Here is a 15326-nt window from a genome sequence, read left to right as displayed (position 1 = left end):
AGATCAGTTCACGTCGCGGGGAAAAAACAGGAACAATGAAGGCGGTGATGACAAGGGTGTGTATGCGCGTGTGATTGTCTGGTTGTGTGTGCGTGTCAGGCCGCAGCTGCTATGTCAAGGTCTTCTCATGGAGACAGTCCTGGCTTATCAGTCTATGGCCGAGAAGGAGGGGGTGATGGTAGGGCACTAGCTTCCATGTGTGCGTTCTTCCAGGGGAAACGTAGAGAGAAAACAGATGTTTTGGGAACGGCTGCCAACAATTACAGACAGCCTTGAAGGCTGAAGGAGGGGGACCTTGGTGGTCCGATCCTCAGCTCCAGAACCTGGCTCGAGGGACTTGGAATGTCCCCTCTCTAGCAGGGAAGGAGCCCGTGCTGGTGCGCAAATTCAAAAAGTTCCAACTAGACATAGTAAGGCTCACCTCGACACACGCATCTTGGGCTCTGGAACCAGTTCTTTTAAATGGGTTGGGCTCTCTTCCACTCTGAAGTTACCCACGGAAAGAGGTACTGAGCAAGTGTAGGCATACCTAATGCCCCCTTGCTCAATGCCTGTACAGTGGAATCCACGCTGATGGATGAGACGGTAGCCTCCTTCCATTTTCAAGTCGGGGAGCAGGTCCTGAGGGTTGTTTGTGCTTATGTGCCAAACAGCAGTTCCAGGTACCCACACATTTTGAAGTCCTGGGAGAGGGTGCTGAAGAGTGCTTTTCATTCTCTCTTTGATAATTTTTCTGGGGGACTGAAATGCTCACATGGGTAATGCCAGTGAGACCTTTAAATGTGTGAATGGATTGTACATAATGAGCAGCACATTCAAACATAAGGCTGTTCATAGTTACATTTGATACTATAAACACCCTTGGCTGCAGTTTGATCAACTTTTTGTTCATGTCATTGAATCAGTGGACAGATGCCTTGGAAAACCGGGTGATGAGAGGGGCGAAGCAGTCAACCAATTACCATCTGGTGGTGTGTTGCCGCCGCTGGTGGGAGATGGTAGTCCAAACTGGCAGACCTAAACTTCGTGTGAGGGTCTATTGGGAAAGTCTAGCACAAACCTGGGCAAATTACGGCCCGCGGGCCGTATCCGGCCCGCTGGTCTTTTTAATCCAGCCCGCCGATGGTTGGCACAGTACACAATTAAGGTTCGATGTAAATGATTATATTCATTTCATTTGGACTTGTAATGACAGGCATTTCAACGCCAGGTGGCGCAGTTGCTTGAAGTTGCAGAGCACAGTTAGGGAGGGGGAGACGATACGGAAGCCCGCAGTAGTAGCGCTAAATTAAGTAACTCCGCTCGATACGACGGAATAAGTGTGTCCGCGCCGCTATTTTCAATCATTGATTCCAAAACGACGACATGCAAGTGACTCTTTATTGCAGTGAGTTTTACTGGAATTATGAAAATTTTTACGTCCTGTAGATCATGGCATCCAAACGAAGAGGAACAGTAAGTGAAGTGCATCTGATTAAACGAAGCGGGTTACAAAGTACGAAACATTCAAGAGACGCTTGGAGTCTGAAAGACTCAAATCTACGAGACTTTGAAAAACAAGGAAGCGATTCTTGCTCAGTCCGATTCTGGGTGTTTCCATGCTCAGGGTGAATTGTATGCGGCTCGACGGACAGTCGAGTAAATAAACATTTCCTGAAATGGTTTGACTGTTATCGTGCTAAAAACTTTCCGCAAACTGGACCGCTAATAAGAGAGCAATCGATTTCCATAGCGGTATGGGCATCGAAGACTTCGAAGCGTCCCGTGGCTGGCTTCAAAAGTTCGATGCACGACATCAGCTGAGCAACGCTGTCTTGTGTGGTGATCGAGGGGAGGTCAAGTCCGAGACAGTGAGTGGAAAGAAAGCCACCAGGTCTTTTACGTGTTTCATTTGGGAGAAAATAGTCCTAATTTTGTTATATTTTGTCATATACCTGTACTGTATCCTGCAGTTTATGGGCAATATATTGTTGCACTTTGTTGCTTGTGTTGTCACACGTTATTAACATTATTAACATTAACATACTTGGACGTTCATCACAGTTGTTTCACTGTTCTCATTTAAAAAAAAAAGTATGGTAATACTTTAATACTTTTGTTCTGTTGATGTTTGGTATGGACTGTCAACATATACATTTTTTTTATATGTACCGTATCTTGTGCTGACCCGGTCCACCTGTCAAATTTAGAAATCAATGTGACACCCGAGCCAAAAGTTTTGCCCACCCCTGGGCTAGACTGATCTCTCCTGAACAAGAAAAAAAAATCAAAACACTGAAACATGCTTGCTTATATTTTTTCTACATTGTTTGGCAGTTAGGACAAAAAAATGTGAGTTCTGTTACATTATTACTGGCATACAAAGACATTGTGCTATCTTCATGGGAAATTTAAAATCAGAAAGCATTGTAGTGTTCATCTTACTGAAAAAGAGTTACAAGTGTTGCACAATTAGAATTGTTTTGCATAATTTCACTGAAGAAATCATTTTTCTGTAGAATAACTGCACTTTGATTATCTAGAAATAATACATACTCTTATCAGCTTCTGTAAACAATGTCATTAACTTATTTCAACGTAGAAATAAAATCGAAATCAGGAGTAGATTTCTAACTTTTGGCCCGGCCCTCCACAATATTTTCTGCTTCTCATTTGGCCCCCCCGGGAAAATAATTGCCCACCCCTGGTCTAGCAGAAACCCCTGTCTGGCAGAATCTTCCCCAATACCTGGGGGCAGCAGGGGACATTAAGTCCAAGTGGACCGTTGTCGAGGCAGCTGACTTCAGCTGTGGACATAAGCTGCATGGCCGGTGCCTTTCGTGGCAACATTGCCAGAACACAGGTGGAACACAATGGTAAGAGATTCTGTCAAGCTGAAGAGCCAATACCGTCAATTGTTTTTGGCCTTTGGGACTCTGGAGGCTGCTGATGGGTATTGGCGGGGCAAGCAAGATGTAGCATGGGCATGGGAGGAGTTTGGTGACACAATAGAAAACAACTTCTGGATGGCTTCGAGGAAATTCTGGTCCAGCATGCGGTGTTTCAGGAGGTGGAGATGTGTTTCTACTTTGGTTTTTTGTGATTTTCAGGACTTTGTTCAAGTACTTCAGTTAGTTTTTTCCAGTGCACTCCTGTTTGTATTTTTGTTGAATACATCTTGCTCAGTCCACCCTGCTACTCACTGCCGCCCTGCTTTTTGGGGTCCTCCACCTACCATCATGCAAAACACGACAACTAGTCACGACTACGGAGATGATCAAAATCACCAACACTATAATAGTCGATGCATCATTTACCCATTCATTCCTTCATTGTCTTCTGCTTTTCCGAAGTCGATTTCATTAGGGGCAGCCACTTCGCAGGGAAGCCCAGACCTTTCTCTGCCTAGCCACTTCGTTCAGCTCCCTCCTCCTGGGGGATCCCGTGGCCTACCCAAGCCAGCCCGGTGACATCATCGCTCCAGCGTGTCCTTGGTCATCCTCTGGGCCTCCTCCCAGTGGGACCTGCCAAGAACACATCACCAGGCAGGCATCCAGGTAGCAACCAAACATTGTGCCCGAGTCACTTCATCTGGCTCCTCTCAATGCGGCTCTGAACCTCTCCCAGATGACCAAGCTTTTCATTTGAATCCCTAAGGGAGAGTCCGGACACCCAACGGAGGAAACTTATTTCCTCCGCTTGTATCCGGGATTTTAACCTTTCGGTCATGAGCTATGGGTTGTGACCAAAAGCAGTAAGAGCAGGACAATGGATTGACCTGTAAATCAAGAGCTTCAATTTATGGACGATTTGCCTGTCAATCTCACATTCCATCCTCCCTTCAGTCATCAACAAGACCCCAAGATTATTGAACTCTTCCACTTGGAGCAGGATCTAGTCCCTGACTGAGGTCCATGGTCTCAGATTTCTCCAGTGAGAGTTGAAGATCGTGGCTTGAAAAAGCCAACAGTCCCACTGTCACGTTTGTGAGGTGGTGGTGGACCCCAAAAAGCAGGCAAGAGGGAGGAGCAGGGGGAACTTGACAGATTGTATTAAAACAGAGAAAACGAAATCCTAAACAAAGTCCTGAAAACAAAAATAATCCAAAGTATCAAACAAAACCCAGGCTGTAGCTAAAACTAACAGTCAACAAAACATGATCGAGAACATGACAGCTACAGCAAACAAACAGACATGACAGCAACAAAGCAAAAATGACCCGACACTGAGTGGTTGTGCCAAGTCCTTTTAAAGCAATAATTAGATAACGACCAACAGCTGTGCAGCTGCAGGGAGAGCCCTGCAGTGCCACCTGTTGGTCATAAACAGAATCATGACACCCACATCCGCAAAAAGCAAAGACGTAATACTGAGACCACCTACCTGCACACCCTAAACACCTCATCAGTGCCTAAAAATTCTGAACATAATCAGTGACAAATAACAGCCTTAGCGGAGTTCAACCCTCATGGAAATGAATCCAACTTTCTGCCGGCAATGCGGACATAACTCTGTCACCGGTCAGACAGGGATTGCACAGCCTGTCCTTGGGCATCCGATACCCCATACTTCCAGAGCATCCTCCACAATATCTCACATGGGACACAGTCGAGTTCTGCTTGGCTCTGGACGAAGGTGGATGCTTTTTGTTTTGCTCCTGCTCCCCTCGTCCTTTATGCCCCTGCTTGCTGACTTGGTCTATGTGCTGTACTCTGTCTCAAATTATTCTAGCCTCCTGATGTACAAAAAGGTTATTGACAAAAAGAGCAGGCAGTGAGGAGCCTTCTTACCCTTTTGGGACATTGGTCTTCTGATACCAGGTATGCTGCTGTTTGAAGGTGGCACTTTCCTGACCTATCACAAAATTCTGCCGACAAGGGCAGCTTCATTGAAAGGGAACAAGCTGCCAGTCTTTCTGGATCGTATAAGGCGGGTGAGCAACACTCAGACGCATGCGTTGACCGAATTCAATCACAAAGTGGATGCGGTTTTAGTGCTTCTTCACAAAATGGAAAAAAACGAGGAGCAGTTGGTGTCTGGTCTTAGAAAATTGATCAAGGATTCAGCTAATTTACAGCATTGAAAGTAAAGGCTAAAAGACTTTCAAGGCTGGCTGAAATTGTTGCTGGTCTGCTCCCAAAACATCTGTTATCTGGACTTTCCCCTGGATGAAAAGTACACTTGGACACAAGCATTCCTATCAGTCCCTTACCCCTCCTTCTTGGGTCTGAGACTGGTATGCCGAGGACGTCTCCACAGAGATGATAAGCTTCGCTATACCGCTGCGGACTTCACACACAGACATATTCATAATAATCACGCGCGTACATTCCTTCGTTGGATTCTTATTTTTCCTCAGTGATGAAACCTGCGCTGAGGAGTGCTCAAATGGACTGTGCAACTAGGCAGACTGGTTTTGTCACGTCTACCACTCCCTTCCATCCTTCCCATTCACCCCATGTCAAGTCTTGAGATATGTGGGACAGATATGTGGTCTTTTATATTGACGCTGCACATGCTGAGGCTTTTTCTCAGGCTCAAGCTAATGTGGAGAATAGCTAGAGCCTGTCTTTTTTCCCCCTCCCCTCATTTTTCCTTTTGCATCTAAGGTCTTGGGGTGCTTAACAGCGAACCGCCAGGTTTCCTGTTCTGTCTTCCTCTGTTGGTCATTGTTTTTGTTTATGGACGGGTTGGAACTGGGAAGGCTAATTTCTTGTGTGTTTTACAGACTTGGCCAATAAATCTGATTCTGATTCTAACACCTTGGTGGTCCATAGCATTAGTACTCTGTGGTCTGAGAAACAGCCACTCCATAGTCATTCACACTGCAGGGCATAATTTCCAATTCAGCTTTTTTTTGTGTGTTTTTGTTAAATCCTACAGTTGTTCTATTATAGACACAAATGTGACTTCTAATGTGAACTGTTTACCAGTAAGTGACACGCATACACACAAAACACATCATCGTGTAATGCACATTCGCATAAAAGAGTGGTGCAGTGTTTATGGAAGTAAATTTGACTCTACATATTGGTTTCAGTCGTGAGGCATTTATGGCAATTTCAAGTATTTTGTGCTTCAACTTAATTCTTTTTGAAAAAAATGAGGCAGAAATAATGTGAAGAATAAGGTGGGGAAGCAGGATTTTGGTGTATTTGGTGTATCAAGGTGCAGGCAGATTCGGCATTTTGCAGACGTATGTGGTGGTTGTATATGACAACAGCGTGGGACCTCTGAATCATTGTCGAAATAAATTCATTGAGCGATTCATTGATCATTATCATCTTAAAAATATTATAATAGCACCCCCTTGACTGCAAGACACAACTGCTGGGGGGCAGGAGGTCTCACACAGTTGCATGTTCATGGGTGCAATGCGCTCTCTAATTGTCCACATCACATGCACAGCCGACTGCATCATCCGCAAGGGGAGATCTTGCAGTTCACCTGTATACTGTAAACCCACTTTGCGCATGCCATTGTCATGCAAGGATCCCAGTGAGTCTATTTCTTTTTCCAAGATGTCAAGCATGTGAGCGCTTTGACCGCCCTGATCTTAAAGAATTGGCTGGCAGTCGGCTGTGCTCCATCCCACAACCGTTCAAATGCCCCCTGACACCCAATTCTACCTATGCAAAGTCTGGAAGAATACCATTAGAAAAAAAAAATCCATCCATGTGCACAATTAGACTGTGTTTTGCGATAGACTTGAAAATAGGGTCAACTGTGTTAGCAAAGAAATTGGAATGTCATGTTAGCCAACTGCTCAAGGATTTTTTGACCCAAAATTAATTTTTTATTCATTTTCAATCTGGATTCAGGAATTGTTTTGGGACTACCAAAATGCTGAATGACATTTGTTGGGTCTTGGATGACAAATAGCACTGTGCCGCATCGCACATAGATTTGTCAAAGGCCTTTGATGGGGTTGATCATTCAGGACTAAAACAAAGTTTTGTCAATCGGCCTGTCTGTGCGTGAAGTCAACTGGTTTTCAAATTATTTATCAGATCTGACTCGGTGTGTGTAGAAGGGTGGTTTGTCCTCTCCCCCACTCATTGTACTGCAGTGGGTGCCATCGGTGTCAGTCCTAGACCCCTTGTTTTTCATAATATATATTAACAATATAGACGATAAAATTAAAAATGCTAATTGCACTTCCATACATGTGCTACTGTGTTATACAATGAAATCATAGACATTATTGATTTGCAACAAATAAATAAATTAAAAAATATGTACAGTATATATATATATATATGTGATGAATGAACCAATGAAACACAATGAAAAATAGTGCAGGTGAGGCTCTTCTTCATCTGCTTCAACTGGCCACTTGTCCTTGGTCTTGCCATTGCTGATCTGTTTACCATAAACACTTTTTTTTTCTCCTTAGGCCATCCTTGAGCAAGCCACAAGTCACACGAAAAGCCTGCTGCAGAAAAGTGAAGAGCGCGCCAAAGCTCTGGAGAAGGTTCTGTGTTTTCTATTACCCACCGATTAGTGCTCAAATAAGGGTTTGATCTGTTTTACATTGTTCAGCATGTGAAGCATGGGAGAAGATGGAACTAGACACTTTTAGGGCCATGTCCCTCTCGATTTAATTCAGTTCATGACCCGTTCCATCCACTTTCCCCATGTAAGGCGGCAAAAATCTCCTGTGAAACACAGGACTGTTTCTCTTCCATTGGAGCCTGAATAGTGTATGATGTGCTCCAAACACTGAAGCATTCAAGTCACACAAGAAAGGTAAAACTTGTACAGCTGAATCAGAATTTTAATCAAACCCCTTCGTGAAGTTGGCTTTCCAATTTCGTGAGGCAGATGAATCTTCCAAGCCTGAGATAAAATTGATGCAATCTGCTACTCATGTAAACACAAAAATTACAAGTTTTGTCATACCTTTATGAGGCCTTGAAGCACTGGGATTAGGCCATTCTGCGATGACAGTGGATGTTTTTAACTTGGGTGGCGTGGTGACCAAGGAGTTAGCACATCCATCACACAGTTCAGAGGTCCGAGGTACAAATCTGGGCTTTGGCCTTCTGATGTGGAGTTTGCATGTTTTCCTCATTCCTGAAATATACTTTTTAATTTTTTTTTTAATTTTAGGGGGACAATGATAAACAAAAAATATAAAAAATCTGTGGGAGGAAACCCGAGTACCCAGAGAAAACCCACACTGTACTACCAGGCGGATGTGCTAACCAGTCGACCACCACGCTGCCCTTAAAAAAAAACAAAAAAAAAACATATCGTCCCTTTGCAAAGCCAAAAAACAATAAATTAAACAAACAAACAAAAAATTATATATACATAAATATATATTATATATATTCTGTGAATGCAGCACTGAGGGTGATCCCTACCGTAACGATCACGGAAACCAATGAGCTGATGTACTGTATGCTTCAGCATCAGTGATCCTAGAGATGCTTGGCTACAAGAGCAACCATGGGAGCCATGAGATACGTTACCCACCATGGAAAAGACAGTTGGAGGCTCAGATCAAGGCGGCTTGGAAAGATGTGAGTCAATTGACGGAGACTCAGAGAGGTGTGATGAAATGGTCGATACCCAAGAGGTACATCCAGATGACCATACCTGAAGCACTCGAAACTGCCAAACAAAGGCTCCAAGCCTTGTCCAGTCGCCTAAAGAGGTACACTAAAGAGAATAAGGCCAGACGAATAAACAGGCTGTTCGCAACACAACCTGCAAAAGTGTATGCTTGGTGGCAGGGTTCTAACAGCAGAGCAGACCCATCAAGACTGAACAGAACCCAGAACCAGTTGCTGAGGGATGGGACTCACCCAGGATGGTTAAACGAAGGGCGAACGATCCTGATCATGAAGGATCCCTCAAAGGGTGCAGTCCCATCCAACTATCGGCCAATAACCTGTCTCTCCACAACATGGAAGCTCATGTCAGGCATCATTGCGGCTAAGATAAGTGGACACATGGATCAATACATGAGCGAAGCACAGAAGGGCATTGGTAGAGATACCAGAGGAGCCAAACATCAGCTCCTGGTTGACAGAACAGTCGCACAAGACTGCAGGTCCCGACGTACCAAACTGTGCACAGCCTGGATTGATTACAAGAAAGCCTATGACTCGATGCCACATACTTGGATCACTGAATGCTTGGAGTTGTATAAGGTGAACAGGACCCTAAGAGCCTTCGTTGCGAACTCGATGAGGATGTGGAAAACCACACTTGAAGGCAAGCCACTTACCCAAGTGTCCATCAAATGTGGCATATACCAAGGTGATGCACTCTCCCCACTGCTGTTCTGCATAGGACTGAACCCCCTAAGCCAAGTAATCACCAAGACAGGCTATGGATACCGCCTCAGAAATGGAGCTACAATCAGTCACCTCCTCTACATGGATGACATAAAGCTGTATGCTAAGAGCGAAAGGGACATAGACTCCCTGATCCACACAACCAGGATCTACAGCAGCGACATCGGGATGTCATTCGGGCTTGAGAAATGTAGTCGGATGGTGACTAAGAGAGGAAAGGTAGTCCGCACTGAAGGGGTCTCACTCCCTGAAGGAAAAATAGCAGACATTGAGGACAGCTACAAGTACCTCGGTATACCACAAGCCAACGGCAACCTCGAACTGGCAACAAGGAAAGCGGCTATGGCCAAATACCTTCAGCGAGTGAGGCAAGTCCTAAGAAGCCAGCTCAATGGCAAGAATAAGACCCGGGTAATAAACAGCTATGGCCTGCCAGTGATCAGATACCCTGCAGGAACAATAAGGTGGCCAAAGGAAGAGATTCAGACCACGGACGTTAAGACCCGAAAGCTCCTAACCATGCACGGAGGGTTCCATCCCAAATCCAGCACCCTGAGACTGTACGCAAGCCGAAAGGAAGGAGGCCGGGGACTAGTGAGTGTGAGAGCCACTGTCCAGGACGAAACATCCAAGCTCCGTGAATACATCAAGGAGAAGGCTCCAACGGATGACGTACTCAGAGAATGTCTCAGACAATGGGGAACAGAAGATGAGGCGCTGGAAGAGGGACCATCATGGGAGGACAAGCCCCTACACGGGATGTACCACCGGACCATAACTGAAGTGGCTGATCTCAAGAAGTCCTATCAGGGGCTAGAGAGGGCTGGCCTGAAGGACAGCACAGAGGCACTCATCCTGGCTGCTCAGGAGCAGGCCCTGAGCACCAGAGCCATTGAGGCCCAGATATACCACACCAGACAAGACCCAAGGTGTAGGTTGTGCAAAGAGGCACCTGAGACGATCCAACACATAACTGCAGGGTGTAAGATGCTGGCAGGGAAAGCCTACATGGAACGCCATAACCAGGTGGCTGGCATAGTCTACTGAAACATCTGTGCGGAGTATGGACTGGAAACCCCAAGGTCAAAATGGGAAACACCTCCGAAGGTGGTGGAGGATGACAGAGCGAAGATCCTGTGGGACTTCCAGATCCAGACTGACAAGATGGTAATGGCGAACCAACCAGATATCGTGATCATAGATAAAGGGCAGAGGAAAGCCGTTGTAGTGGATGTAGCGGTCCCAAGTGATGGAAACATCAGAAAGAAGGAACACGAGAAACTCGAGAAATACCAAGGGCTCAGAGAGGAGCTGGAGAGAGCCTGGAAGGTAAAGGTGACAGTCGTGCCTGTGGTGGTCGGAGCACTCGGGGCAGTGACCCTCAAACTAGATGAGTGGTTGCAACAGATCCCGGGAACAACATCGGACATCTCAGTCCAGAAATGTGCAGCGCTGGGAACAGCAAGGATTTATATATATATATATATATATATATATAGCTATCCAGCCGCCCATCTATATATATATATATATATATATATATATAAACTCCAACCTTAGGTTCAACTGCACCCTCTGATCCATTTATAAGAGCTGTATCAACAATTCTGCATTTACAGGGATAATTTTCTGTGACAATGTCAGACAGATATTATTTCACTATAATATTAAGGTTCCAGTTGACCAACTGGTTAGCACGTCCGCTCCACAGTGCAGATATATAAATATATATATATATATATAGCTATCCAGCCGCCCATCTCTCTCTCTCTCTCTCTCTCTATATATATATATATATATATATGTAGACGAGGATATATACATATAAACTGTTTATTACTCTTACAAACTTGTTCCCCATCCTCCCCCAAGTTACAAAATTCTATATGCGCCTCTGATGTGAAGAAATAAGTCATAAACCACTGTTCATAAGAAATAAGTCATAAAGTACTGTTCATGATATTTTACTGCGGAATTTTTCCTTTATTAACACTCAATAATTTCTGGTTAAAATGAAATATGTATGCATCATATGCTCAAGGAAGTGAACAGCTTGCAGTGGGAGCTTAGTTTGAACAAATTGCAGATGAAGACGTCTGAGCAGTTATGGGAGCAGAGATTCAGCAGGTCAGATCAGTGTCATTTAATTTGTCTATCATTTTATTTATTGCCCCTTTTTCTAACTTTACTGTCATTGTGATTTGAATAAGAATCTTGACTGAGAACAAGATGCTGACACAGAAACTTGAAGACAGAGAAAAAGAACCACTGTGCCTCCAAGCAGAAAACTCAGGTCACTGTTGAAGGACACTTTTTTTCTCCACACCAATCACAATTGAGTTTCGAAATGAAAAAAATGGAATGCAACGCTGTGTGTTTAGTGCTTCGTCGACAATGTTTGGAGTTGTTTTCCATGCTGAATACAAAGGAGCAGAGGACTCATTCGCAATACAGAGATGCAGGTGTACTGGAGGTAAGAAAATTCCACCTAAATGTGATGCCCCATCTTTTTTTTTTTTTTTTTTGCCACGAAACACAACTGTGACACTACAAATACAGGATCAGAATGAAGATGCAATACACTTTTCAGTCACAGTTTGTAGTACATGCCTCATTTCTTTCACAACATGCATTTAATGACTCCAACCTTAGGTTCAACTGCACCCTCTGATCCATTTATAAGAGCTGTATCAACAATTCTGCATTTACAGGGATAATTTTCTGTGACAATGTCAGACAGATATTATTTCACTATAATATTAAGGTTCCAGTTGACCAACTGGTTAGCACGTCCGCTCCACAGTGCAGATGTCCGGGGTTTGATTCCGGGATCCGATCGTGCACGTGCAAGCACATAGGCACGCATGTGGGCGCCCGACCATGCACACGCGCGCATATGCACGCACACATGCGTGCCACGATGAGCAACAGCCGGAACGGCCCCAAACATGAACAAAACCGAAACACGCAGACACACAAAGCTTTTTCCCCCCCATTTCCTCCTCCCACCCCTCGCACTTGCGCATCAGTCAGTTGTCATCTGACTGGTTGCCCTGTATGTCAATCAAGTAACAGGAATGATAATGGACTGACATCATAAGTTTTGCTGTACTTAGCGCCATTTGAATGGCAGCGCCACCCCCGAAGCGTTTTCTACGCTTGTCATGTAAAAGCCCGGGAGCTGCATGGAACCAGCCAAAGAGCTGGATGAGGCTCGTGAGTTGTGGGTTGGCCACCCCTGCTCTCATGTAATAATAGCCCACAATGTAATAATTGTGCCGTGTTTCAAATGCAATAGGCCAATCATGTAATAACTGATCAATAATATAATAAAAGCCCCGAACCTATAATGCTCAGGTGGTTTTACAGGGTGGCAGCTGTCTTGACCCATCATTTGCCACCCCAGGCAGTTGGCAATGAATCACTCAAATGTTCCTTATGTTTTCTACATAGTGTGAATAAAATGAGTTATTTTTAATATTTAATTACTTTCGACTGCCACCCCCTCGGCACCCAGGTAAAATTGTCTCACGTATTAACCTTTGGGCAACAACGTTAATAACTTTTTATTTTAATAACTAACTGAAATTTATTAGGTCATTGGTTGAATGTTACATCATAGGCCTGGTAAACAAAAAACACTTTGCAAATGTACTAACCAAGCTGATAATGTCATAATATACTAATATCACAAATGCTAATTTATTTTTTATTTTTGGATATACTAAAACTGTTAAAAAGCAATATTCTTTCTGTCGGACTCTCCCTCTCCATGTGTTTGTTTGCTTTCACGACCTTGATAGTTTGCATGAGCTCGAGTCCTGTCTGCTGCTCCTCTCAGGGTATCACAAAATGAGGTGGAAGTACATTTAAAGGTCAAGTGTGCAGTAATTTTTGAAAATCCCAAAGAAAATATTTTTATATCAAAGGTTTAGTAATTAAACAGAATACATTAAATGAACTATGAAAAAAAGAATTTACAGTATATTTCGTAAATTTGACAAAGTAATCATTTTCCCGAAGTGAGATCCTGACGAGCGTCAAACCCGGAAGTGTGACGTCACTTCAAGACAACAATAAGCGGGGCTCATAATGGAAAGTGTACAAAACCAGTCAGAAATTGATTTGGAAAGCGATGTTTCAAACTTATCTGAGGGGATCCAAGTGTTTGAAGAGTTGGAGGAAGAGGAAGTTGTTGGCAAGATGTATTTTGGACCATCCATGTCCTCGCGTGGTGGGATGCCTCCAAGTGGCGCGAGGGGGGAACGCCGGGGCTCTTGGGCCCCAGTTGCGGCTAAATGCCCACCAGCCGGCGGGGGAGGAGGTGGGGCCTCACCGGAAGGTGAGGCGCCCAGGGCTCACCCCGCTGGAACGGAGGGAAGTGGGAGTAGCCGCCCCACAACCCTCCTTAAACAAAAATCAGGCGAGGGCCCTTCCGGGGCCCGCACTGAGTGTGAACCTCGCGGGGCACCAGCGAGAGTCGTACCGGGTGTGGGACCCGGGAGGGGGGGCAAGTCCCTGACGGGGGCCGATTGCCCAGGAAGGAAGGACCATCCATGTACGAGCCAGATGCTCAGGATGCAGAAAATGTTGTGCCTGAATAGCTGGACATGGACTGGAAGATGAGACCCATCGTGACTGGAAGAACGGGAAGATGTATAGGCTGTTGTTAGCCTAGCGTTATTGTTTGTAAATCGATGCTGTGCCATGCAGTAAATTGCGCACGATGGGATTACCTACTTGGTCCATGTATTTCCGCGATCACTGAGAACACAAGTCATAGTGTGTTGGTGTCCTACACTGTCATTGCTAAGATATCACCGCATGGGCTCAGGTACACTTCAGAAAACCAATGTCAGTAAATACACTGTGCTCCATCCGTAAGTGCGACTTGAAACGCTCCTCTGCCAAGCAAAAGCCATTTATCAACAACATTGAAAAATGACGCTGGCTTTTCAATGCCCTGGCCTAAATCATCTAAGATGGGCTGATGCAAACTGGAAAAGTGCTCTCGCAGGGTATTTTGATGCAAACGTAGCATGGCCATCTTATTCATCGAAGGGTTAGCTTTGAGCTAATGACCGAGCGGGCAGATTCAAAAGGGGACATATACCTGTTTCCACAGCAATGCCCTACGTAGGCCAGTATCATCCAATTAAAATTGCTCCTGCAACTGCAGCCCTGAATAGGACATGAGCAGTGAAAAATCGATGGATGGATTAAACAAGCGAGAATATTTTGTTTTATCTGTGAGCCAGATGCAATCATCTAAAGAGCCACACCTGGCTCGCGAGCCATAGGTTCCCGACCGCTGGTATAGACCCTTCTCATGCGACGCTGAGAGTGTGCATCATTTTATATGGTGCTCTTCTCCTGAGCCTCCTTGACGCATCGGGGGCGAGTGGCGTGGAGGTAGACACATCATCGATCGAGTGGGGCACGCGGCAATTGTGCGACAACCTCAACCGTATTTTTGAACTGAGGCTACATCAGACAGGGACTCGGATTGTTTTTAGTGATGCTGATCCTGACTCTAATGAGGAATGTTTCCCCTTTTGGCTTAGCTCAGAGCAGCGGAGACTCATTTCCTGAGCCCCCACAAAAAGACAAAAGAGGTAAGAGAAAACCTGTGCCCATGCTAAATTTTGTAACTCCTTTCACACTCCCATCAGCCCATGTCACATGCAGATGCTACACTGCATATAGCATCTATTGCCACTACTTGTGTGTACTGTACATATGAATTATGTACCGTACCGTGGAGTTATAGATAGCAGTCCACACTAAAGCTGAATAAAAGGAATTATCAGTGATAGATCAGATGCAACATTGGATGCCGTGCAAAAAGGAAAGAATGGTCAGTGTAAACTTGTCTAAATGCAAGTGTGAAGTGCAGAAAATGTCCTGTATGTATTTCCATTCATTAGGTTGTGGATCCAGCAGGAGGATCACTCCCATTACTCCTGTTGGCAGGGCAAGGAAAGGTGAAAGTATTTTTTTCTTTACTTCACTTTCAAAGAAGCAAATGTATTTTTATGG

At 44.7% G+C, this 15326-nt stretch overlaps 1 protein-coding gene across 5 annotated transcripts in view; it reads left to right on the top strand.

The window, feature by feature from the left end:
* Nucleotides 1-15326, top strand: part of rad17 (RAD17 checkpoint clamp loader component) — a 93916-nt gene that overhangs the window by 74223 nt on the left and 4367 nt on the right. For 3 of the 5 annotated variants that reach the window (XM_086110632.1, XM_086110630.1, XM_086110631.1), the window contains exons 18-23: nt 7376-7453; nt 11329-11414; nt 11498-11580; nt 11669-11760; nt 14852-14902; nt 15215-15271. In XM_086110632.1, the coding sequence (XP_085966758.1) occupies nt 7376-7453; nt 11329-11414; nt 11498-11580; nt 11669-11760; nt 14852-14902; nt 15215-15271 (447 nt within the window). Of the gene's footprint in view, nt 1-7375; nt 7636-11328; nt 11415-11497; nt 11581-11668; nt 11761-14851; nt 14903-15214; nt 15272-15326 lie in introns of those variants that run through there. The other 2 variants (XM_086110634.1, XM_086110633.1) reach the window with 2 other exon arrangements.

This window comes from Hippocampus guttulatus, chromosome 5, assembly GCF_054856545.1.
Source record: "Hippocampus guttulatus isolate MCC_2025c chromosome 5, RoL_Hgut_1.0, whole genome shotgun sequence".
Lineage (NCBI taxonomy): Eukaryota > Metazoa > Chordata > Actinopteri > Syngnathiformes > Syngnathidae > Hippocampus > Hippocampus guttulatus.
Note: the sequence above shows the minus strand (reverse complement) of the source record. Positions and strands in the feature narration are given on the sequence as shown.